The following is a 25,004-nucleotide window of genomic DNA, read 5'->3' as shown; positions in this document are numbered from 1 at the left end:
TCCTCCCAAAACTACCCACCAGGGGCTCGCCCTCCCCGGGCCCCGGGCGGGGAGGGTCGCGGTGGTGAGCAGGCAGCCGTGTCTTGCTCCCTGTGGCTTCATCCTACAGAATTCCACCCGCAGCCTGTGGCATGGAGTGGGGCAAAGGAAGGGAGGCCGTGAAGGTCAGACGCAGGACCCGGTGCCTTCGGGTGGGGGGAGGGGAGGGTGACTGACATGGTGCTACCGAAGGCGTCGGCTTGTCCTCGCTGGTGTCCCGGACAGACCGCAGCACGGGCCACAGCCTGCAGGCTCGTCATCAAATAGATTTGGGAAACAATCAGATGAACAGATGAAAGCGGTTATTCCCCCACCAACATGTTTGATGGTTTAGCTTAGTAATCGCTGTGCTCTGTGCGTCTCAACACAGCAAGGAAGCGCAGCGCCCCGAAACTTGACCGCGGGGGTCCTTTTGCATGACGTGTCTCGAGCGTGTTCCCAAGAACGCACTTTGGAGCTCACCTTGAGCGCAGGCTTTCCATGACAACGTGTTTCCATGACAACGCGATTCCCAGTCCACCCGCGCTCCCACCCTTCGAGACGATGGCTTCCTCCCCGGCCTGCCCCCCCCACACTCTCCTCCTCAGCTGACTCTGAGAGGGAGATCTGCTTCCCGTCTCACTGAGGACAAGCCAGTAAATTGGGAAAGAGTGTTGGGAAGCAGGACGTGGTGTCTCCCAGCATCGGCGTCCATACCCTGTGCCGGGGGCGACCGTCTCTGCTGCCCAGGGCACCTGCTCCTCTCCTACTCAAGGGCGCCATCTGCGATTCTTGTCTCTCTGGCAACATCAGTTCCGCTAAGGACAGGAAGGACGCTATGCCTCACGATACAGATGCGCCGCTTCCTCTCTCTCTCGGACTCTTCCTCCATGCCCTGCTTCCCCACCTAGCATGCCCCAGTCCCCATTAAAGAGAGTCACGTCCACTCTCTGCAGCTCCTCTCTGAACCAGCCCGCTGTGCCTTTCACTCACCTCGCCCCACACGACGCGCTCCGCCCAGGCCCCTCCATCCGGCGAAACCAACGGTCAGCTCTCTGGCGCCATCGTGCCTGACCTACGAGCAGCTTCTGTCGCAGTTCAGACCCCGCTTTGTCTGGACGTGACTCTTGCGTATCTAGTCTCTGCCTCCTTCAGAGTGACCCTTCCTTGTCCTTGCTGGTTCTTCCTCTTCTCCCTGCCTCGTAACCACTGAAATGCCAGCACTCACTCCTGGGACTAGTATTTTGATGGAAACAGTCAGAATTAGGATACTTTGCCTATCGTGACGAACCAGGAGGTGGTTTGTTAATATAGGAGTCGGGTGCCAGCGAAGGTGAAACTGTGACATTGTGTGATTTGCAGGGGCTGGCGGCAAGAAGGACGTGGTCTTTCTCATCGACGGGTCGCAGAGAGCTGGCCCCGAGTTCCAGTACATCCGCGCCCTCATCGAGAAGCTGGTAGACTCCCTGGACGTGGGCTTCGACACGACCCGCGTGGCGGTCATCCAGTTCAGCGAGGACCCCAAGGTGGAATTCCTGCTGAACGCCCACACCAGCAAGGACGAGGTGCAGAACGTGGTGAGACAGATGCGGCCCAAGGGAGGGAGGCAGGCCAACGTCGGGGAGGCCCTGGAGTACGTGTCGAGGAACATCTTCAAGAGGCCGCTGGGGAGCCGGATCGAGGAGGGCGTCCCACAGTTCCTGGTCCTCATTTCGTCCGGGAAATCTACGGACGAGGTGGACGACGCGGCCTTAGAGCTCAAGCAGTCCGGCGTGGCACCGTTTGCAATCTCGAGGAGCACAGACCAGGAGGAGCTGAGAAAGATCTCCCTGAGCCCTGAATACGTGTTCTCGGTGAGCACATTCCGGGAGCTGCCCAGCCTGGAGCAGAAGCTGCTCACCCCCATCACCACCCTGACCGCCGAGCAGGTGCAGCGGCTCCTGGCCAGCACGCCCTACCCTCCCCCAGGTGAGACGAGCCTTTGCTGTTGCTACTGTTCTCTGAGTGTTTTGGATTTTAGAAAATACATACATACATACATGCATATACACACACATATACACACACACATACACACATACACACATACATATACATACATACATACACTTTATGCCACATACACGCCATACACATACATACACCTTACTGCACATACATCACGCATACACACACATACATACACACATACATACATACATACATACACACATACATACAAATAAGAAGCTCAGAGACCCATCTATGGTACTCAGGATGAGTTAAATGAAAACAAAGGGTCCCTCGGATTGAACCAGATGGGGCCATTGCTTGTCACATGAAGGGAGGACGCACGAGATGGTGACCCACAGGGTATCTTGGTACGGGTGGGTATTAATTAGAAAGAACTTCCGGTAGGATTTGAGCTCGTGGTGGGTGACTCCGGGCCAGGCTCAAGGAAATGGGACTTTTACCCTAGGTCAACTGTTGTCAAGAAATGAAATAAGCTAATCTACCACGGCGTGTGTACTAAACCTTACGGCTAAAGCTGTAGCTCGGCCAGGATGCAGGGTGTCTGGGTATTTCTGGCAGTGTCCGCACATCGTTACAGCGTGACCTCACTTTGTCCTGGTGCATTGTGGTTGCAGCGTGGCTTCCTCTGAGGCTGACGTTCTCTGAGACCTTCCGTGTGCTGCGGGAGAACCCGAGGCCTGGCTGCGCGTGCTGCGACAGCTTCTCTCCTCCTCGGTGCAAACGGTTCAATTCCGTGACTTGCCCGGTTTTCGCTGTGTTGACTTTTCCCACTCAGAGTAGCCCAGTGATTTATGAGGTGAAAGTCAGGTTGAATGTGTGGACTGGCAACATATGAGTAATTTAATGAAACGGCATCCAAGAAGTAGCTAGAATTTTAACTAAGAGGAACACATGGTTCATCTTTCCCAGGACCTTTTGATTAATTTTATAGTTTTAAAAAATGGACTCGGGTTAGGAAGATAGGAGAAGTAATAGTGAAAACGAACACTTCGTATAATGCTAGAGGTATGTGAGCAAAGAGAAAAGCGATGAGCCCAATGCCTGGGAGGATGTCGTGGCCCCCGGGGAGACAGGTGCATTCTCTGGGCGGTCGGTCGGTAGCTGTGCGGTAGCCGTGCACGGGGAGACACCCGCGGCCTCAGCTGGCTCTCTCTTCCTGTACAGCAAAGGGGGTCTGAACCCTTTCTGCTAGTAACAGTTCACGATTCCGCAGATTCTGGTTCCTGGAGTTCGTTTCTAAAGGCTGCTTTCATTTTTAAAGTGAGTCGTAACTTAGACTGCAGAGCCAAAATTAAAGTCGAGTAAACTCAGAAAGGTTGGGAGAACTTAAAGTATTTCAAGAAGTGGATATCGTTTGGCTAAGAAAAAAAAAAGGCCTCCTTTTTAGTGATTAATTTAAAAAAAAAACAACCCAGAGGTAAACACACGTGCACCGAGTTATAGCTGTAACGTTAACATTACGGTGCGGTAAGATGCGACGTTCAGACTCAAAACAAATGCAGGAAGAAAACCAGGCGAGCGCCCGCCGTGCACGGGCTCCCCTCTCTCTCCCCTTCCCCTGCAGCGGCCGAGAGTGACGCTGCGGACATCGTCTTCCTGGTGGACAGCTCCGACGGCGTCCGGTCCGAAGGCATCGCACACATCCGGGATTTCATCATCAAGATCATTCGGAGGCTCAACGTGGGCCCCAATAAAGTGCGGATCGGGGTGGTGCAGTTCAGCAGCGAGGCCTTCCCCGAGTTCTACCTGAAGACCTACAAGTCCCAGGCGGCCGTGATCGATGCGGTCCGCCGCCTGAGGTTCAAAGGCGGGGCCCCGCTGAACACCGGCAAAGCTCTGGAATTCGTGGCACGAAATCTCTTCGTCAAGTCTGCCGGGAGCCGGATCGAAGACGGCGTGCCCCAGCACCTGGTGCTGTTTCTGGGCGGGAAGTCCCAGGATGACATTTCTAGGTTTTCACAGGTGATACGCTCCTCAGGCATTGCGAGTTTAGGGGTCGGTGACAGAAACAGCGACCGAACGGAGTTGCAGACATTCGCCCACAACCCCAGGCTGGTCTTCACGGTGCGGGAGTTCCGGGATCTCCCCAACCTGGAAGACAGGATGATGAACTCGTTCGGGCCCTCTGGGGTCACCCCCGCACCTCCCGGAGTGTACACGCCTCCCCCGCCGCACGCAGGTACGAGAGGTGGGGCCCCTGACCGCGGAGTGTGACATCGATGTTTCTTTTCTCAATGGAAAGATGTAATTAGCATTCGTTTGAATAACTTTCTCTTCTCAAGGTTGTTGGTGCAGATGATATTTGAGATTAGGTTCTAGGAAAACAATTCAGGTGAAATTGTAGGAAACACATCCCAGAAAGCCTACGGCCGTTGATTCTTCCATGAGCACATGAGGCTAATTACAGCCCCGCTGAAAGCTTCTGTAAAGGCACGTTGAGGGGCGACAGCAAACTCTTTGGCTCTCGGAATAGACAGTTGGCCAACCCATGCCCCACTCTGCTCCAGGCTTGGCCATTTGCTATAATTAGGAAGTTGCCCCCAAATGCCATCGATTTTCAGCAGGGTCCCACGAGGCTCTCAGCATGGGGGCAGGCAACCCTCCGAAGGCGTGTGGGGGCCGCTCCCCACTTTCCAGTCTGTCCCTACCAGCCCGTCCTTGCTCTGCCTCGATCCCATCTCCCCCAACGCCTGCCAGACGTCACCTCTCATTTTTGGCCGGAGGAAATGTCTGTCTAGTGGTGTTCCCGAGAACCCCGAGGCCTCGGAGCCCTGAGCTCGGAGCGCGACACCATTTTGCACGCAAACCGACTCGGTCCCTGAGTTCTCGTGTCCCCTTTGCGTCGTGTTTAAGCGACCTGCCACCTGCCGCCTCGTTTCTAGCACAGTGTCCTGAGGGCTGTGAATTCCAGGCCCGGAAGAGTGCGAAGGCGTTGGCCGTGGGCGCGCGCCGGGAACGTCTTCCCTCAGCCCTTTTCCCTTTGCATTTTGTGTGTCCGTGTTCCGGATACGGAAACCAAATGTCTCCTCATCTCTGTTTTGCTCGTGTTCAGATAAAAGGAAAGCCGACATCGTGTTCCTGCTGGACGGTTCCATCAATTTCCAGAGGAACAGTTTCCAGGAAGTGCTCCATTTTGTGTCCGAGATCGTGGACACGGTGTACGGCGAGGACGGGTCCATCCAGGTGGGGCTGGTCCAGTACAACACCGACCCCACCGACGAGTTCTTCCTGAGGGACTTCTCCACCAAGCAGCAGATCATCGACGCCATCAACAAGGTGGTCTACAAAGGGGGGAGGCACGCCAACACCAAGGTGGGCCTCGAGCACCTGCAGCTGAACCACTTCGTGCCAGAGGCCGGCAGCCGCCTGGACCAGAGGGTCCCGCAGATCGCCTTTGTCATCATGGGAGGCAAGTCGATGGAGGACGCTCAGGAGGCCAGCCTGGCGCTCACGCAGAAGGGTGTCAAGGTGTTCGCGGTGGGCTTGGGGAACACCGACTCCGTGGAGGTCGGGAAGATCGCGTCCAACAGCGCGACGGCCTTCGTAGTGGGGAATATCCAGAAGCTGTCGGAGTTGAAAGAGCAGGTTTTGGAGACTCTGGATGGCGCGATGCAGGAGACCTTATGTCCGGGCGTGACCGACATTTCCAAAGGTAATCTCCGTCGCGGGCGTGCGTTCAGTCCTGTCTCGTCAACGTGCACGAGCGACATCATTATCCAGGTCCCCGGCGTGGCCTACGATACCTTAAGCCTTTGGTTATGTCAGACATTTACATATATCTACGTGGGCTGGAACCTGGTGGTCACGTAGCCCACGGGTCCCCAACTCTCAGGCCACAGACGGGTTCCGTGTGTGGCCCGTTAGGAACCAGGCCGCACAGCAGGAGGTGAGTGGTGAGCGAGCGAGCAAAGCTCCATCTGTATCTGCATCCGCTCCCCAGCGCTGGCATCACCGCCTCGGCTCCGCCTCAGGTCCTCAGGCGCTAGATGCTCCTAGGAGCCGCGGTCTCCGGTGCCACAAAGGTTGGGGACTGCTGCCGTGGCCACTGGTGTTGGGTGTGCTTACGGGATGGGAGTGGACTCCTGTCTCTCCTTGTCCTTAGGAGACGTCCCTTTTCTCCTTAGTTTAATCTCCCAAATAATTCGAACCTAGTGACCTCTGTTCCTGTTCTTAAGTTTATTAGATCAGTTATATGAGACCAGAGTACTTGAGTTCTCAAGTGCATTTAATTTAAAGCGCAAGCTTGAGGGGCATTTAACGGCAATTACGTATCCCCCCCGCCCCCCACTGATTCATATCACGGAAAAAGACAACATGCTAAGGTGGCCTACGATTTTGGCCCCTCGACGCCAGCACCAGCTTTCCCCGGGAGAGGGGCAGATCCGAGTGTGTCTCACGGCTCACCCTCAGAGGTCTCATTTTGCCCTTGACCGTGGCATCCGGTCCATGACCCGGGGCTGTGCTTGTGTGTTGAGCTCATCTCCGCGGCCTCCTCATGCTCGCTGCCCGCTCTCCCCTTCCCAGCCTGCAATCTGGATGTGGTTCTGGGCTTCGACGGCTCAAGGGATCAGAACGTCTTTGCGGCTCAGAAGGGCCTCGAGTCAAAGGTGGAGGACATCCTGAAAAGAATCAGCCAGATGCCGAGACTGAGCTGCAGCGGCGGCCAGTCGCCCACCGTGCGCGTGTCGGTGGTGGCCAGCACGCCCTCGGGCCCCGTGGAGGCCTTCGAGTTTGCCGAGTACCAGCCCGAGCTGTTTGAGAAGTTCCGGAACATGCGCAGCCAGCACCCCTACGTGCTCACCGCAGACACGCTGAAGACCTACGGGGCCAAGCTCAGGCAGTCCTCGCCGAACACCGTCAAGGTGCGTGCCCCGGGCCCGGCGCGGTGGGCAGCACCGGCTCCCACCCGCCACCACGGCCTGGAGCGGGGCACCCTCCTTGTCTTACCTAAGCTCTCAAAACGATCCTGGAAACCCCGCTTGAGGGATTAGGCTTGAGTGAGCAGAATGTGAGATTAATTCAGGTTTATATCCTACCCGTTCACCAGCTCTGTTCCCTATACACATCTCTCCTCTCTCTCGTGCGTGTGGACACACCTACGTGTCACTGCGCGCACGCGCGCACGCACACGAGTTCCAGAAACCGTCGCATCAATAGGAGAGTGAGGAACACTGGTTTTATTTTCATCGCTGCTGTGTTTCTTTTAAGTCAAGTATTACCGTCCACCTGCTTCCTTTCTACCCCGTTTACTGCACAGCATCACAGGGCTTTGAACTTGGGCTGATGAAAGGTTTTCGGCGCTGGCCCTCGGTTTCCTGAACTGCAAGGGGAGGCGTTCGAAGGGGCTCGTCTCCCTTCCAGGGGTCTGTGAGGTCCCTTTAACTTCTGCTGGGATCTGACTCACCTTTTATCACCAGGTGGTCATTCATCTGACCGATGGGGCGGATGGAAGCCTGGCTGATCTGCACAAGGCGTCCGAGGAACTCCGGCAGGAAGGTAGGTTCCGGGGCTTTCTAGACATGAGACGGGGAGCTGGGTGACCACCGCTGTGCTGGTGACAGAGGGCTCACTCCCGGGGTCCCGTGGGAGCACCCTGCCCCCGGCGACCCGGCCCTGGCGCCCGAGGACCTCGGACGCACCGCTGACCGAGTCCTGGCACAGGCCTCTCAGCTTCTCAGCCTCGTTCGCGTGGGAGAGCATCTAGAAAGCTCGCTGCTTTGCAAAGGAGGACAAAGGTTTGGTTCATGGAGCCGTATAAACTAGGAGTCACCTTCGCAGCCAAAATACCGCTCTATTTTCAATTTGCGATGATCACAGCTCAGAAATGCTGCATCATTAAGTGAAAATACACTTTATTGTCGGGTAGGTAACCAAAACATGCTTTCCAAATTGAAGGTGACTGGATAAGCCGTGAAGGTGGCTGGATAAGCACGATGCCTGTCATCAGATGTCGTATTTGGTTGGCCCTTGCTTTGGAAACTGGTAGCACTGACCAACACCACAAGTTTAGGGAGGGTTTACGGGAGCGAAATCTATCACAGGGACATTTTGCGCATGAGCCTGTTTTTCGTGAGCGATGGCGACGAGACCGGTATTATCTGATTTTGGAGGTTTGCTATGTCCGTCTTTCCTGCAGCATGCCCGTGCTATGCAGGGGGTCGTCTGATCATTTCTGTATGAATACACTTCGTGGTGTCCCTTCCCGTGTTTGCATTAACCCATTGACTTATTGACATTGACGTAGCCAAGACCGTTGCTCTCAGGAGTCCAAAGCTCCAGTATTTCAGCTCTTCGGGGTAGGAGACTGGTCACATTAAACATCTTACAGCGAAAGGCCAAATTTTATAAGACCTTTTTTTTCAAAAAAAATAAAAAAGTCGATCATGGCCAGAGAGGAGGGGGTTCAGGGGCTGGGAGAATGGGGTGAAGGGTTAGAGAAGTAGAAATTAATGGCTGATGGATGGTCACGGGGGTGGGGAGCACAGCAGAGGGAGAGCGGTTAGCATATTCATGTCGGCCAGGTGGAGGGCCAGGGGACGGAAGGAGCAATTGGGGGGATCATTTTATGAACTATATAGATGTCTAACCAATGTACTGTGTACTTGACACTAATTTAAATAAATTGAAGAAAAAAAGTCGGAAGGAAAAAGGCGTTGAGCCTCCTGCGCCCCGAGGCTCAGGGAGCGTGTCTCTCCCCACAGGCGTCCACGCGCTGATCCTGGTGGGGCTGGAGCGCGTGGCCAACCTGGAGCAGCTCATGCAGCTGGAGTTCGGGCGCGGGTTCACGTACAACCGGCCGCTGAGGCTGAACCTGCTGGACCTGGACTACGAGCTGGCAGAGCAGCTGGTAGGTTCCTGTGTCTCCACCGCGGGGGGACCTGCCTTGTCGCCATAGCATGCGTGAGTTCTGGAAACGGGGAGGCCCCGCGCCGGAGAGACAGCGAGCTAGGAGGTGGCCCCCGTCTGCGTTTCCCGGGCTCTCGCTAACGAAGGTCTTTCCATTCCCAAGACTGCCGAGAAGGCAAAACACGGGCAGACCGTGCTGTGGCATCGGGAACGGTGTTGGGAACGGTGTCCGCGGCGCCCACGATGAAAGCGCGGCTGGGCGGGGCAGACAGCGCTCCCGGGCGGAGAAGGGCTTTGGTCTTTCTCTTCTAGTTTCCTTCGGGGCGCAGGAAGGCGCCCTCTGGGGCTCCCCGACCTGACGGGCTCAGCCCCTCTCGGCGGGAGGTGTGGGAGTGGGGGCCGGAGTGGTCGCCCCAGAGGTCCTTTGGCGGTGGCGACTGGGCTCAGGCGTGAACGGACTCTGCCCCTTCCGTCCCTTCCGTCCCTTCTGCCTCCTTCCCAGCGTTGGAATTAGGATTTTTAAAACCCCGTTGGAAGGACATCGAGTTAGTTGGCAAATCCAGGGTGCGGGAGGAAGTGAGAGCTCTAGGAGGCTCGCCCCAGGAGAGCTCGCCCCAGGAGAGCTCGCCCCAGGAGAGCTCGCCCGGCCGCCAGGAGCTTCGCGGGTGGCAGTGCACTTCGGCTGTGCGCTCCCCGCTCCAGGCCGGGGGCTGGCAGGGCACGTCGAGGTGTGGCACGGGTCTTCGGGGCACTGGCTTGCGGCCGAGAGGCAGGCACGCGCGGCCGTGCCCCTCACCAAGGCTGCCCCGGGCCCCCTCCAGGGTGCTGTCACAGTTTGTGACCTGAGGACGGGCGATGGGTCTCCATTTGGGGCCGCCTTCTGTCCTGACCACCTACAGTTCGTTCTGTTAGGTTTCGCTCTTTGGAGCTTAAAAAATGCATAATAGGCTTAATGTTTGAAACTTGAAGATCTATGTTGGAACCTTCTAGAAACGAGGCCTAGTCGGAGGCGAGTGTGTATAGGATGTATTTTACTTCGATCGCTCTTCGGTTTCCCACTTGTGACTTCCCGCCCCCACACCGACTGCTAAGCCACCAGTCGGGCGGCCCGTGCCCGCCCCGTGGGAGGCCTTCGCCGGTCACCGTGGGGCCCTTAGGTTCCCGGCCTTTGTGGCAGAGCTACGCCCTCCTCTGGACGTTTACTGAGACCGCAATGTTTTTTTCGTTTTGACAGGACAACGTGGCCGAGAAGGCTTGCTGTGGCGTGCCCTGCAAGTGCTCCGGACAAAGGGGGGACCGCGGACCCCTCGGCAGCATCGGGCCCAAGGTGTGGAGGCCTCGCCCTCTCCTCGTGCCCGAGACTAGGTTTCAGAGGCCGGTGGGGACCTGGGCGGGCGTGTTCTGTGCTGTTACTGCACGGAGTCGGGGCGGGATGGTCTCGGGGGTCGGCGGGCGGTGCGAGGGGGGTCGGCGCCCACGTGTCCGCCTCCTTCTCCGGGTCCCCGGGGCGGGGAGCTGCTCCTTCAGCACCGGTTCTCCGGGTCGCGGGAGCGTGTTGTAACCAGCGGCCTCGCTGCGCGTGGTCGGCCCGGATTCTCAGCTTCGGCCTCTGAGTTACCGGACACGGCTGGGGATTCTTGGTCAGTCAGGAGCCTTAAAGATCCTGATAGAAAGAATAATCGCACCGAAGTAATGAGGGGAAAACTGTTAAGTTCAGGGGCACACCGAGGCCATGGCAAATGTTAGCCCGCTCTACGGCGCGGAGCGGGGTTGGGGAGACACAGAGCCCCCCGCCCCCCGAACCCGTGGGTTTCCCCCGGGAACCGGCTGACTTCGTTGCAGGGCATCTCCGGAGAAGACGGCTACCGAGGGTACCCCGGTGACGAGGGAGGACCGGTAAGTGAGGTCGTCTCTCTCCCGCGGTTTTGACCCCACCCCGTCCTCACGCGCTGGGACTGGACCGTGGGCCTCGCGTCTGCTCGGGCCGCGGGGCGCCCCCAGCGGGAGGAAACGGATGTTGAGCTGCCTGAACGCCCTCCCTCGATTTCCACACGACGCAGACAGCGCGGTGACGTGAGCTTGACAAGTCCACGGGGTCTTCCGTCTTGTGTCATAGGGAGGCGTGAAGTGGCCTCTGAGACCGAGCGGCATACTCCGTGTCCACAGGCTGAGACACCCACGCAGGAATGGGGCAGCGGGCGCGGGGTGCAAGGAATCTGCTCGGTTGTAGTTGGGGTTACTCCCTTTAGGGGGGTCTCCCAAGGAAGGTTTGCTGGCTCAGATGGTCGGCAGCCCCCCGGGGACCTTCGGGAAGTGGCACTTGGGATGGACATGGCCTGAGAGGCTTTGAGACACTGTGAGGATGCCCAGACTGGGCGGGGATTAAAGGTCCCAGGGAGCAGGTGGGGTCACGGGGTCCAGCCGGGGCGCAGGCTACATTGGAGAGCCAGGAGCCAGGGCCGCAGAGAAGCAGTCGGGCTGAGGGGTCTCCGCGGGGGCGCAGCACCCACCTGCACAGGATGCCCAGAGCCCCACGCACCCTCAGCCCCCCAAGCAGGGACCCCGGGGCCCCCCGCTCCAGGGATGCCGTGCACTGGGCCTGGGGACAGGGACGCTGGAGGCTCCGCCTGGCTGTCATGTTCCCCCTCCAAACACCGTTTCTGACCTGCGCCCTCCATAGTGACGCGGACTCGGCGGTGGCTCCGTGACAAGGAGCTCCAGCCCGCGACACGCCTTGGCCTCTCCTTGCAGGGCGAACGGGGCCCCCCCGGCGTGAACGGCACTCAGGGCTTCCAGGGCTGCCCGGGTCAGAGAGGCGTGAAGGTACAGTGTGGGGCGTGCAGGCGGGGCGGGCGGCGGTGGTGCAGAGGGGGGCCGGTCTCCGAGTGGCCCCCTGGTGGCCCGGAGCCTCGCCCGGCTTGGGGACAAGGGCGCACTGCGGAGGGGCCTGAGAACAGAGAAATCATTTCCTGTGGAAGCGAGAAGCAGCCAGGGACAGTCACGAGGACGGACAGGCCGCGGGCCAGGGTGGAGAGGAGGCCGGAGCCTGGCTTCAGCCCCTGGACCCCAGAGAGCCAGAAGTGGGGCTGGGGGTGGTGAGGGGGGGCGGTGAGAGGGGCTTAGGCCCTGGAAGGTTCTTCGTGTGAACTACTTGGATTCCAGGGCTGGTGAATTTTCTCGTCCACCTGCTGACGTTTGAAGGCCAGTGCTGAGGGGGACGCCACCGCACGTCGAAGCCTGTCCCTGGCTTCCGGGGCCGCCCCTCCTGCCCGGGGAGCCCAGGCCACTCACCTGTCAGGCCGGCAAACTGGCTTTACCGCCTCCCCCGTGACGGCGAGAGGTGGTCCAGGCAGAGCCGTCTCTCAGGCTGAGTTTCCCGAGGCTGCAGCCTTCAGGGGCGCGTGGGGGGCTGTTCTGTGGCCGAGGGACAGAGCTGACGGCCCCTGTCCTTTCTTTTCTAGGGCTCTCGTGGGTTCCCAGGAGAGAAGGTACTCACCTTATTTTTCTGTTTATGTTGGAAACCTGCCCAGCGTTTCTGATTCTTCCCTTGCCTGGGTGGCCTCCGCCCTCACCCGTGCCTCTTGTCCCCTCGCAGGGTGAATTGGGGGAAATCGGCCTGGACGGTCTTGACGGTGAAGATGTAAGTGACCTTGCGCTGAGCCGGCTGGTCCCGGTCACGGGCACCTCCGTCTTCGGCGGACACTGTGCCAGGGATGACGTTCTATCGCTGTCTTTGGCAGGGAGACAAAGGAGTGCCCGGCTCTTCCGGAGACAAGGGGGTCCCCGGGAGACGGGTATGTGCGTTTCCCGTGTTGTTACGAAAAAAAAACTCTAAACATTTCGCTTCGGGACGGTTTATTCCACTCGTGTACGTTGAGCTCACTTTCCGCTAAGCAGCCTTCCCTGACCCCTTCCGGGGGCGGGGGGTACCCTTGGCACCCGTGTCCCCTGGCCACTGTGACACATTCCATTACGTGGTCTTATTTGGAGACTGTGTCCCACAAAGCAGAGATTGAATTTGTTTTGTCATAAACACAGAGTGGATCCCCAGGGAATATTTGTGGATGACCTGAACACATCCGAAATATTTGGATGTAATTTCACCTTCTTGGCAAAAGAGCAGATGTTTAACTTTGGGCTGCTGAGGATTTAAGAGCTGAAGAAGGTGATTTTAAGGGTTGGGATAAGAATTCTAAACTCTAGTGTTTAGTCTCGGCCTGTGGTTTTTTTTTTTTTTTTTTTTTTTTTTATGTAGGGTGACAAAGGACCTAAAGGAGACAGAGGAGAGAGAGGAGACGCTGGCATCAGAGGTGACCCGGTGAGGAAGGCCCCTTATTGCCGATTTGAGACTCGACTCTGAGGAAGTAGAAGACGAGGGTTGAAAGGAAGAATCTTACTTCAGAAATTACTTTAAAATGTGTTGATAAAATTCGTGGTTTGTCCTTTCCCCGAAATGTTGGGGTTGCCGGGGACGTGTTTGCTCCCTAGCTGCAAAGATAAGCGTTGGCAAGGCCTGGCCTCTGAAGACCTGAGGCGTGTCCAGACGCGCGGTCTTGGGACGTTTTAACCCAGCGGGACTGGGCGGCCAGAAAAACGTCGGTGATGATCCGGATGCCAGTCCCGTTAGGCGCTTCCACCCACGTGGCGCCCATCCCACTCCGACTGGCCCCGGCCGTGGGGTCGGCCAGGAATTCTCAGCCCCAGACAGGGACGCGGTGGTTCTTCCTCCCCGGGGAGGAGGACGGTCCTCTGCGTACGGGTTCTACAGAGCCGAGCTAAGACGAGAAAAGCTGCAAACCCTCCTCTTTTCCTGAAGCGAACACAAAGTGTCCTTTTCTTGCACGCGTGGCTCATATCCCCGACCCGTGTTGTTTTCAGGGTGACTCGGGACGGGACAGCCAGCAGAGGGGCCCCAAAGGAGAGATCGGAGACATCGGGCCCATGGTATCGTTTCGTTCCCAGACGTCCTGCGCCGAGGGCCGGGGATGGAGCTCACGCTGGCTCGTCGCCAGCCACGGAGGCCATGGGGGGGGGTCTTTATGGCTGTGGACACGTGAGGATGGGCGCAGAGGGCTCCCCGAGGCCACCTGAGTGTCCGTGTTTGGGAAGCCTTCACTGGGGACCGAAGCCACCCTCCAAGAGGGGCTTCTTTGCGGAACTGGCGCCCCTTAGATGTTTACGGGAAGTGCTGGTCACGGCAAAGGCTCCTGCGGGCGGGAGCGCGCCTAGGTCCCCCGTGCCCCACCATGTGTCCCCCCACCCCAGCTGTGCCCCTCCCCCCCCGCTGTGTCTCCCCAGTATTGCTGAGGACCTCACGTTTATCTTCTCTCCCCTCCAGGGTCTCCCTGGGAGAGACGGGGTGTCTGGGAGCCCTGGAGAACCCGGGAAGGATGTGAGTGCCTCGTACGGCTTTGGGGGGCTCTGCCTGACGTTAGCCCCTTAAACGCTCTCGTTCTCGCCGTTTCCTCTGCGCTCTGTCCCTCGTCCCACTGGAGAGCCACTTCCTGCCCTTTCCCCCGAACACACGGACAGACACTTTTTAAAGCGATGTCTCTGCTGCTTGCGAAGACGCGGCCAGGTCTCATCCGCTGGATATTTCGAAAATCCAAACGGCCGTGGGCTCTGGGTGGCGGGCGCGGCGGGGCGGGGCGAGGGCGTGAGCTCGGGGGGCCGGAGGGCTGTGCTCCTGCTGCGGTTCTATAAATCCTTTGGGGCGTGTGCTGCGGTGACTCAGGCAGCGAGAGCAGGTGGTTTTCCGGGGTCCGCGTCTGGCCGCCGCTTTTCCGGGCAGTGTCGGTGGCTCCCTGTGGGCCTTGTCTTCGAGTCTGCTGAAGCTCGCTAGAGCCAGAGCAGCAGAGATGGCCTGCGGGACATCGCCACAGGCTTCCAGGGCCCGGGGCACTCAGCCCTGCTGGCCTCTGGTCACACTCCGGGCCATCCCGTTTGGGAGGGGCCGGCCAGGCTGCTGCTCTGTGGAGGGGTGACCTGGCCCTGCCCCTCCCCCGCTGGTCCATGGGAAGAGGCCAACGTCGTTCATGAAAGAAGCCGCCACCACAGTGAATAATGGCAAAGTGGCCGCCCCAGAAGGTCACCAGGCTGGCCTCCTGGGAGCGCAGGATGTGGGTCTCGGGTGGACGCAGCAGTGGGCCAAGCCAGCAAAGACACACTGGGACGATTACTCGTTCCCGTCCCGAGACTTCCCGCTGAGGAGGGGGTAAATGGGTGGCAGCACGCTCACGTCCGCTTGGACTCGGGGTGACCTCTGGAGCGTGGGGAAGATGTTGCTGCGTCGTGAGGCTCGCTAATACTTCTGGGTGTTCGGGTCTCGTGTGTGCACTTGGACGCGAACCTGGGCGTTTGGGTCCCCACGTGCTCACTTGGGCGCGGACGTGAGGCGGTGTTGCGTTTGGCCAGGACGGCTCGGGGAGGTTGGGGCGCCTTTCCATTATAAGTAATTTCATTACTTCTCTACAGTTAGGAAAACGGTAGGAAAATAGACAGCTTGACACCCCGCTCCACATTCCTTATTTGAAATTGGCCTAGATCGTGGAGCCAGAAGGAGTCATTATTTTGCTTGGCAGAGCTGAAGTAATTCTCCAAACTCCCATTTGGGTGACTAATAGGGCAGCATGGAAGCAAAACCTCACCGAGACGAGGGCAGGGAAGAGGGTGTCTTTTATGTGGGTTTCCTCGAGGACGACTGAGCACGGCGTCTGGCATAGGGCCCGGCCGGATGTGCGGGCGAGGTCGCAGAAGCCCCCGGGCTCTGTCCTCGGCCCCCCTCACGGTTGTGTGGCTTTTCCCACAGGGCGGCTTTGGCCGGAGGGGACCAGCGGGAGCTAAGGTAAGCCTCTGAGTTGGTGCCTCTTTTCTGTGACCACAGTGTAAGTCACCAAGTGCTCTCAGGGGACCATCCTCAAAGGGCACAGACGTGACCCTCCCACAAGTTAAAACGTTCCCTCTCCTTCACCGTGAAGGCTTGTACCTCCATTAGCTGGTGCCGTCTTTTGTCCCAGCTCCTTAAATGTAGCTTCTTCTAAATTGGTTAACAGTGGGGATGGGGTGGGGACACATAGGGCAAAAGATGGAAGAGCCGGTCCCGGGACATCTCCCGTTCACGAAGTGCCCACTAACTGGTCGTTAGCAAGTCACGATGTCTCCGTGTCTCCCAGGTTCGGGTCTGAAAAAGAGAGACCCTTGTTTCACAAAGCTGTCTTGAAGAAAAGGCGAGGCAAGAAAAATACACGATTTTAAGAATGAGAAATGACCACTGGCTCCATGCCTTAACCCTGTCACCCTGGAGTTACCGGGTCGATGGCTTCGACGCCCCGTGCAGGGCTGGGATTGTCGTGCCATCCGCTCGCCCAGCCGTGGCCGCGGGACAGAGGGCCGCCGCTGGCCTAGCCCCCCGAGTCCTCCCTGCCTCTTCTCTCTCTCTCTCTCTCACAGGGGAACAAGGGCGGCCCCGGCCAGCCCGGCTCTGCGGGGGAGCAGGGGACCCGAGGTGCACAGGTCAGTGCGCTATGCAACATGCCTGGTGGCTTTTTCCCAGATGCCTCGGTGTTTTGTTTACATTGAGGTGACAGCCCATTTTACAAAAGTGAACACAAAACTAATCGCTTTAGACGGAACGACTCAGTGGCATTTAGCGCATTCACGGTGCCGTCCGACCGCCAGCTCTGTGGGGCGTCAACACGTTTCATCGTCCCCAGAGGCGGCCCCGGGCCCATTTAGCCGCTCCTCCCGCCCCTCCCCCTGCCCCGGCTCCCGGCAACGCTGACTCCATTTCTGTCTTTACGGACTCGCCTGTCTTGGACATTTCACGTCAGTGGAACCATCCGACAGGTGGCCCTTTGGTTTCTTTCATGAGCATCATGCTCTTGACTTTGACCACGTCGAAGCCCGTGGCAGTGCTTCATTCCTTTCGATGGCCGAGTAATATTCCCCGTGTGCATCGGCCACAGTGCATTTATCTGTCCGTCGGTGGATGGACGCTCGGGCTGTGTCCGGAGTGTGGGAATAGTGGCCGTCTGGACGTCCGTGCATGAGCTTCCGTTCGAACGCGTGTTCCGTGTTTTCTAAACTGATGCCCCGTCCACGTTCCGGGTGGGCTCCTGCAGCCGTGGCCCCCGTGGCCTTTTTGGCACCGGTGAGGCTCTGGGCTCCGTAGAAAGTGCAGGTGTCATCTGAGCTTTTTCAGGGAGCGTCCCCCGACTCGGTACTTACATCGGCCTTTTCATTCTCCAGGGTCCACCCGGCCCCACCGGCCCCCCAGGCCTGATTGGTGAACAAGGCATTTCTGGGCCGCGGGTAAGTTCCACCGATTGCTCCCCCTGGCTAGCTAAGAGCCCAGGCGGGCTGAGGGCCCATGGGTGGTCCTGGGGACAAGCCTTCCCTTGAGCCCCACGCTGACCTCGGGCCGGCCTCAGTCCTCCCAGTGCTGGCCGGTTTACCCGAGGAAGTGGCGGCCCTCTTCCTTGGCACTCCAGGGCCTCTGAGGTCCCCGGCTGCGCCTTCCAGATGCAGACCAACTGGGTGGTTGGCCGAGGCTGGCTCTCCCCCCTCGAGAGGTCGTGGCTGGAGCTGCGTCAAATCTAACTACATCTGCTGAAATTCTCACCTGGTGCCAAATCGTTTCATGTTTGGCCCCTGAGGATTGGCCGTGGTTCAGTATTCTGTATGAGGAGTCCCCATCCTCAAGTGTGACACACGAGCTGTCAAAGTCGCGGTGACCAAGAACTTTGACATGTCCCCTGGCCGTTAGAGGTGGTGGGCAGACGTGCAGCTACAGCCAAACTGGGACCAGGCACCCGGTACCGCCCGCCCTGGTGTCCCTCGTGCGTGACAGGATAGGGAGGGGACCATCCTGTCATCATTACGGAAAGGACAATGACAGAAACCTGGCAATGGACGGGCCTGTTGCTACCGAGAGGCACGAACGTGCTTTGCTGTGGAAGCTGGATCTTGGCGAGAGTTGTCGTTTGCTTAGAAAGTCCTTTGCCAGTTTTGAAATCCGATAAATGCCTATTTTTAAAGCTTGAGTTTCTTCCGCTCTGCATTCACTGCCACTCTGAGCAGCGGAGGCGAAGCTCTCGAAATGGTTACCGAAAGCGAGAGCCGCCACCATCTGGTGGTTGCCATACTCGTTAGGTCACCCCTGGGCGGTGCGAGCTGCCCCACCCGAGGGACCGCTGGGCCATGCACTCCCTCAGCGGGCAGGTGCGCCCAGGCTTCCACACCTGTCTCGCCAGGTGTCACTGCGGCGTGTGGCGAGGCAGACGGATACAGCCGCGTGACACCTGGTGCTCGCTGTCTGGTCGGGCTTCGGACACACATGCACACCGAAGACCGCACTGGGGCGCGGTCGCGAAACGCCCCAGCGGTCACACCGATGCGTGGGTCTGTGCAGGCCGCGGCCACGAGCCTTCGCAATGGGAGGGGCTCTCCGGCGGGTGCCCGGGCTGGGTGCTGCGCCCCGACCTCCGTGAGCGGGGCAGGGGCAGGGGTCAGACGCGGTGGCTTGGAGGGTGACCGTTTCACTGACTCACTCCTGTCCTCCAGGGGAGCGGTGGGACCGCAGGCGCTCCTGGAGAACGTGGCAGGGCCGGCCCCCTCGGGAGAAAGGTTTGTCTTGGCAAAGGCAGCGCTCCTTCCTGCGCCCACGTCCGGCCCCGCCCGCAGTGGCCTGTCCCTCCGCTGTCCCTCTGCTTGCTCCTCCTCCTCCTCTCGGGCCCCGCCCGCACCGCTCCGCTGAGAGCTGGTGTGGCCGTTAGGGCTCCCGCCCCCTCCACGGCTCCTGCTCCCTGGCGCCAGCGGCTGTGGATGCCGTGGCTCCCGACGAGGGCTCAGCACCCCCGAGCCGTCGGGGCGGATGGCGGCACCCCGCAGAGCTCTTAATGCGGTGCTGCGTGCAGCGGCTCTGCCGGCCACGCTGTGCCCACCGGAGAGCCACGCGCCACCTGCGACGCCCGCAGCATGCTCCCCGAGCGCCCTGTGGGGACCAGGTCTCCAGGCCTCGAGAGAAGCCTCGGTTTATCATACGCAGCCTGGAAGGGCAGCATTTCCTCGTCACGAAAAGAGTCCGCGTGCACCCAGCTCGCCCCCTCTGCTGGGTCTCCCTGCTGAGTCGCGCCTGCCCAGCCCCGCGGGGCTTCTTTCCCGACGTCCCTTCCCCTCTCCTCCCCGTCGGCAAGTCCCGTGCCACGTGGTGGAGCGCGCGCCCCGACCCTCCTGGATTCTTGGCGAGGAGTCCACTCCCGCATATGTAGGGGGCTTAAAAAAAACCATGTTTCTGCACCCAGCAGGAGTTGGTAGCTGGCGGCAGGCCTCCCCGGGCCGGGTGGCGCTGTTTGAGCAGGCTGCCTGGGTCATGGGTCTAACTGTCCCCACCTCGCTTCTCGTGGCTCAGGGTGAACCCGAGACCCAGGACCAAGTGAGCCTGGAATCGGGCTCCCTGGGAGACGCAAAGGCCAAATTTTCCCAGGAGTGCTCCCGGAAGTGGGGCACGAGATTGGCATGGGGGGGTCGCACTTTAACGCTAATCACTTGTTCCAAACAGAGGTGACTCGACAGTGGCTTCTCGCATCGTGGGGGCTGTGACTGGAACTAACAAGCCTGCTGCTTATAATTAGAAAATAAATTTCAACACAAGTTTTATTTCATTGGGAGGGAGTGGGTGAAAGATGTTTTCCCTGTATTTTGTGGGGCGAATGAACGTGGGAGCTTAGTGAAGCTTAAGCCCTCTTCACGTCCAGTCCTGCAAATGCTTTGTGAGCATGACTAATGGAGCGTTTCTGGGGGGAATAAATGTCTTTGGATTAACATGGAATTGGGTTTGATTCAGGTAGAAAGAGTTTCCTTTGAATGAGGCGTTCTAGGAAGAGAAATTAGGTAGAAAGAGTTTCCTTTGAATGAGGCGTTCTAGGAAGAGAAATTACCTCGATAACTCATTTAAAAAAGTGTTATTTAAAATAATCTAACTTCTCACTAACAATAATTTTGTAGGGTACATTTCTCTGCAGGAAAAAGAAATCTACAGAATATGGGGAATTTTTAAAAAATGAATTAGTTTACCCAAAAACTATATACATGGGCCTGATCGATCTGACTTATAAGCCCGAAGCTTTAAAATATGTATCTGGTGTATTATTAAGTTTTCTACAGCTAATTAAAGTTAAAAAAAAATTCTATTAGTCTTAATCTCAGAAGCAGAGGGGGAAAAAAAAATCAGAACTTAGAATCTAGTCACAGCGCTGAGGGACACCGAGTCCCGATTCTGCTCCCACGGGTCTGGGAACAAGAACTGTGCAGCTGTTGGTGTCCGTTTAAACTGTGCCTTATCTAAGTAGCATGTCTAAGGTACGCTCTGGAGATGTTAACGTGCGTTTCGCACAGATTCTTCCGATTCCTTCGAAATAGTTAAGTCGTGTCCAGTTCCCACCCCGCCACCCTCCCACCCCGTGAGAGGGTGACAGGTCAGGTCTGAGCGTCCCGGGAGGGGGAGTTTGGAGACGGACATCTGGTGGCATGAGCTGGAAGGAGGGGACGGGGCATGGGGACGAGGGGGACGGTCTGAGCACAGAAGACTCAGGAAGGCGTGAGAGGCCACGTCCCCGGTGCTTGCTCGGAAGCAGAATCTGAGACTCAGAGATGCCCAGAGTCGAGCTGACCTTCGAGGGTCCTTTCAGCTCCGAGACCCTCAGGTTTGACTCTGCGTCTTAGATTCCGCATCCGAGCGGTCTCGTTACCAATAGCTGCTGGCGGTGCTTCGTGCTGGCGGTCCCTGGCGCCGTGTGCCCGAGGACTGCTCCGGGCCCGGCCGCTTACAGACACGTAACCCCTGGAGGGTGAGGGAGCCGTGGAAACACTTCCTTGATCTGTACTTCGCTCTGGGAGTGTCTGAGAGACCCAGGAGTCCCCTGCCCAGGGCTCTAGACAGAGGGGACAGTGGCGTGCCCGACGCGGTGACCTGCAGCAACACTATCTCTCCACGCAGGGAGACGATGGACGAGATGGAGTCGGCAGCGAAGGTCGCAAAGGCAAAAAAGTATGTACTTCCGACATGTCGCATTTTTGAAGAATCCTCTCTCCGAAATTTTTTGCAACAGAGTGATTTATTTTTCTCTTGATGACTCCATGGATAGATGTACTTTTCAGCTCAAGAATAATTTATTTCAGATGAATTTAAATTGGGAGTAAATTTTGAGCCATTTCTTTATCTTTTATAGGGAGAAAGAGGGTTCCCCGGATACCCAGGTCCCAAGGTAAACATTGAGCCGTCACCGCGGTTGGGGGCGGGGGGACGGGGTCTGCTGCGTCCACGGGCTGTGAATCCGAATATCTGAGCTCTGGTCTTGGATGGGCCCTTATGAACGAGCGACCCCGGGAAAGGCCTCACCCTCTCTCTGATCCTCCCTCACCTGTCACATGGAGATGACAGTATACACTTGTCATGGTGCTTGTGGGGAGTAAATGAAAAGACACCTCAATAAAATACATCGTCAACCTTAAAACGCTGTGCTCTGTACGGTATCACCATTACGGGTTCAGTACGCGGGGACTGAGTCCGCGAAAGACAGAGGCATTGGGGCGACCAGCGGAAAAGGAAAGCACAGTTAGCCATTCGGCCGCCCTGGGGGGTGTGGCCAGATGCCCCAGGGACCTTCGGCGAGACCTCAATTCCCGAGCTGAATGTGCCACTGCCTGGCTCTCTTCCCAGGGTGTGTCCGGTGAGTCAGGAGCAGGTGGAGCTCCGGGACCCAAAGGCATCAGAGGCCGAAGGGTGAGTCTGACCTCACCGTGGCTGTGGGTGTGGGTGGGAACGAGGCCAGGTGTGGGAGGGCGTTCGGTCAGTGATGCCTACACGGCTTCTCTGAACATCATCCTCTTCACCTACAGCCTGGCCAGTGATCGTACAGGGTGGGAGAACAGGAGCCCTAAGCCATAGACCGATGTCCTCAGGACCCCCTGTGGCTGTGTCTGTGATGTACCCCTCATGACGAGGTCCCGAGAGCCCCTTCCTCTAACATATCTTGAGGGTCACTAGTTCATGGTCCAGTCCCAGCATGGCACCACAGGGACTCGAGTCTCAGAATGAGTGATTTCGAGGTCTGTGTGGTCATACTTGGTCCTGCCGGACAGTGAGGCGACAGGCATTCACGAGGCATATGGAGTTCCCAGGGGCCTGGCCAGGCTCAGGGGTGAGCTGGGCGGACACCGCGTGCTCCCCGCCTCCCGCCGAGAATGGCTCCTTTTCCCTGAGCTACCCATGATTCTGGGTGACTCTCTTCAGTGGTGGGTGTTCGCTCATCCTCCTAAGACTGCACCGAGTCTCGAATTAGCAAATCGTGGTCTAGATACGGGTCAACATTTCTAACAGTTGGTTTTAGCTTAAAATGTAGGTAAAATCATAGTACTACACTATCCTGTTAATTTGCTCAGCAAGACTGTCAAACTAGATCATCTACGACTCGAGATGGAGTTTTAAACCTTGGATCGGTTATCCAGGCCAAATGGTGATCTAACTGTCAGCTCCTGAGCCCTTGTGCATCCACGGACAGTCTTAAAATGGCTCTTAGCAAGCACCCGACCCTCCAGAGCATGTGGCTGTGGGGAGACGCGCACCAGATTCGTTAAGGCCGCTTGTCCCCACCCTCGTGCGTTGGGGACACAAGGTTCCAGCAAGTGAGGGATTTGTCGTGGGCACGGGGGACGTGGGCTTGGACGACCTCCAGTGCCTTCCGCAGCTGCAAGAGCTGAGAATTTTCCTTCTTCTGCTATAACTGAACAATGCTCGTTCTGCCCTTCATAGGGAAATTCGGGACCTCCGGGAACAGTCGGACAGAAGGGAGACCCCGGTTACCCAGGACCATCCGTGAGTGTCCCGCTGGTCCTGAGCAAGCCTGCCGGGGCCCAGACTCCTTACCCGTGGTCCCCGAAACTCCAGCCCGCGCCCCCTCCCTCCCTCACGGCAGGGGGCTTCTACATTTTTGTCATTATCGTTGTTATTTTTGATGTTTAAACCGCTTCCCTTCCGACGCTACGACGGAGAAAAGAGCTTTTGAGTTTCGGGGGAATGAGAAAGCGTTGAGGCGAGTTTCATGTGGAACCGTCTGGCCTGGGGTGTGTCGCGACCTTTGTCACCTCCCGTGTCAGGGCCTCGCGTGAGGCTCGTGTAGGAAACAAAAGGGAACCATTTTAACCGCTCTTGGTGGCTTCGTGTGGAAGAATATAGTCATGTCAGACTATAGTCATGTCAGACCTCGGTTTGGGGGAAACTTCCCTTGGTCTATGAACCCCCAAGGGAGCTACCGCTTCGTGGTTCAGAGCCTGCCGGCCGTCACCCCGCCTCCCGAGCGGCCCACGGGCGACTGCTGGACCGCCAGACTGGACACGTGCTGGGACGAGACAGGGGCCGAGGGCGGCCAGGGTCACCCCTGGGGTGCCGTCAGCTGGGATGCAGTGGGCTTGACGCCGACAGGTAGCTGAGCGACCCCTCGCCGCCCTCCTGCGAACAGGGTGGAGGACGTGCTCCCCTTTCTCTGAAGGGGGGGTGTCTGGGTTCGCGTCCCCGGATTTGTGATGTGCCTCTGGGTTCTCAGGCTGTGAAGCTATTTACCTCGCAGGGGGAACGATTTGTCCTCAAATTCTTCTCGCTTTTGCTCTTTGACTGGTAAAGTTTGAGTGACAGGGAAACGATGCAGATCAGCCGAGCTCGCCCCGTGCCCCGTCCTGTCTCTGTGGCCGCGTCAGCCTCTCCCTCTTGCTTTCCAGGGCCCGAAAGGCAACAGAGGCGACGCGGTTGATGTAAGTTGCACGCGTGCGGCGCGCCCCGGGGTCCTGCCCACCCCCCGTCTGCCCCGCTCACGCCTTGTTTCCTTTCCCCTTGAAGCAATGCGCCCTCGTCCAGAGCATCAAAGACAAATGCCGTAAGTACACGATGTCCTGCCGCCTGCACCACCTTTTACCTTCCCGCCCGAAGCCCCCGCACGGCTACCTGCCTTTCACGCACCTTCTGTTTCCCTTGCAGCCTGCTGCTACGGTAAGTCAATGGCACAAGTCCGACTTCCTTCCGGGGACGGAGGACCCCTCCTCCGGTAAGTAAGGCCTGGCTTTGCGAACCCCCCCACTTCCCACAGGGCCCCTGGAATGCCCCGTCTTCCCTACGGAACTGGCCTTTGCTTTAGACACCTCCGAGGGGGTCACCCAGGACACGTTTAGCCGGATGAGGGACGTGCTCTTGAAGATCGTGGGCGACCTGACCATCGCTGAGAGCAACTGCCCACGGGGGGCTCGGGTGGCTGTGGTCACCTACAACAACGAGGTGACCACGGAGATCCGGTTCGCCGAGTCCAGGAAGAAGTCCGTGCTCCTGGATAGGATCAAGAACCTCCAGGTGGCCCTGACGTCCAAGCAGCAGAGTCTGGAGACCGCCATGTCGTTCGTGGCCAGGAACACGTACAAGCGGGTGCGGGGCGGGTTCCTGATGCGGAAGGTGGCCGTCTTCTTCAGCAACAAGCCCGCGCGGGCGTCCCCGCAGCTCAGGGAGGCCGTGCTGAAGCTGTCGGACGCCGGGATCACACCCTTGTTCCTCACGACCCAGGAGGACCGGCAGCTCATCAACGCCTTGCAGGTCTGTGCCCCGGGCTCTCTCGTGTCACCGCCCGCTCTTCCCGGGCTCTGGGACGGTGCTCAGGCACAACCGTGCCCTCCTCCGTGTCCACGCCCCCGAGTTCGCAGCAGGTGCAGGAGGAGGCTGGTGCGGCCGAGACCGTCTCCGGGGAGAACCCCAGGGCGGCCTCTGGCTCGGCACTGGGTCTCTGGGCCCCTCCTCGCGTATTGGAGGAGACGCTCCCGGGGCCGAACCGGGGGGCCTGCCACCTCCCAGCGAGGTCCCCAGACAGCAGTGACTGTAGCTCCCCGGTGTGTGCCGCTGTGCGGACCTTTCTTCAGCCAGACTGACGTCCAACGTCAGCCTGTGATGCGGCCAAGTGCTCCCTTGTCGTTCCCTCCAATAACTCGTTTAATTGCTGCAATTAATCAATGAATATTTACGTGGTGCACGCCGGGGCTGGGGGGCGGGGAGCAGGACCGGGAGTGAGGAGGCCCGAGCTCCAGGTGCAGCCCGC

At 58.4% G+C, this 25,004-nt stretch overlaps 1 protein-coding gene across 1 annotated transcript in view; it reads left to right on the top strand.

Annotated features, from left to right (window-relative positions):
* COL6A3 (collagen type VI alpha 3 chain) overlaps nt 1-25,004 on the top strand; it is a 75,472-nt gene that overhangs the window by 33,701 nt on the left and 16,767 nt on the right. Inside the window, exons 10-38 of the mRNA XM_039861550.1 lie at nt 1,381-1,986; nt 3,596-4,210; nt 5,084-5,683; nt 6,556-6,893; nt 7,449-7,527; nt 8,733-8,878; nt 10,112-10,204; nt 10,720-10,773; nt 11,629-11,700; nt 12,339-12,365; nt 12,473-12,517; nt 12,618-12,671; nt 13,133-13,195; nt 13,756-13,821; nt 14,216-14,269; nt 15,686-15,721; nt 16,327-16,389; nt 17,125-17,187; nt 18,439-18,501; nt 19,286-19,309; nt 20,631-20,723; nt 20,873-20,923; nt 21,105-21,140; nt 21,596-21,658; nt 22,688-22,750; nt 23,650-23,682; nt 23,768-23,804; nt 23,906-23,917; nt 24,015-24,508. Coding sequence (XP_039717484.1) covers nt 1,381-1,986; nt 3,596-4,210; nt 5,084-5,683; nt 6,556-6,893; nt 7,449-7,527; nt 8,733-8,878; nt 10,112-10,204; nt 10,720-10,773; nt 11,629-11,700; nt 12,339-12,365; nt 12,473-12,517; nt 12,618-12,671; nt 13,133-13,195; nt 13,756-13,821; nt 14,216-14,269; nt 15,686-15,721; nt 16,327-16,389; nt 17,125-17,187; nt 18,439-18,501; nt 19,286-19,309; nt 20,631-20,723; nt 20,873-20,923; nt 21,105-21,140; nt 21,596-21,658; nt 22,688-22,750; nt 23,650-23,682; nt 23,768-23,804; nt 23,906-23,917; nt 24,015-24,508 — 4,043 coding nt within the window. The remainder of the gene's footprint in view (nt 1-1,380; nt 1,987-3,595; nt 4,211-5,083; nt 5,684-6,555; nt 6,894-7,448; nt 7,528-8,732; nt 8,879-10,111; nt 10,205-10,719; nt 10,774-11,628; nt 11,701-12,338; nt 12,366-12,472; nt 12,518-12,617; nt 12,672-13,132; nt 13,196-13,755; nt 13,822-14,215; nt 14,270-15,685; nt 15,722-16,326; nt 16,390-17,124; nt 17,188-18,438; nt 18,502-19,285; nt 19,310-20,630; nt 20,724-20,872; nt 20,924-21,104; nt 21,141-21,595; nt 21,659-22,687; nt 22,751-23,649; nt 23,683-23,767; nt 23,805-23,905; nt 23,918-24,014; nt 24,509-25,004) is intronic.

This window comes from Pteropus medius, unplaced genomic scaffold, assembly GCF_902729225.1.
Source record: "Pteropus medius unplaced genomic scaffold, Ma_sr-lr_union100, whole genome shotgun sequence".
Taxonomy (NCBI): domain Eukaryota; kingdom Metazoa; phylum Chordata; class Mammalia; order Chiroptera; family Pteropodidae; genus Pteropus; species Pteropus medius.
The sequence above is the reverse complement of the archived record's forward strand: the minus strand, read 5'-3'. Positions and strand labels throughout refer to the sequence as shown.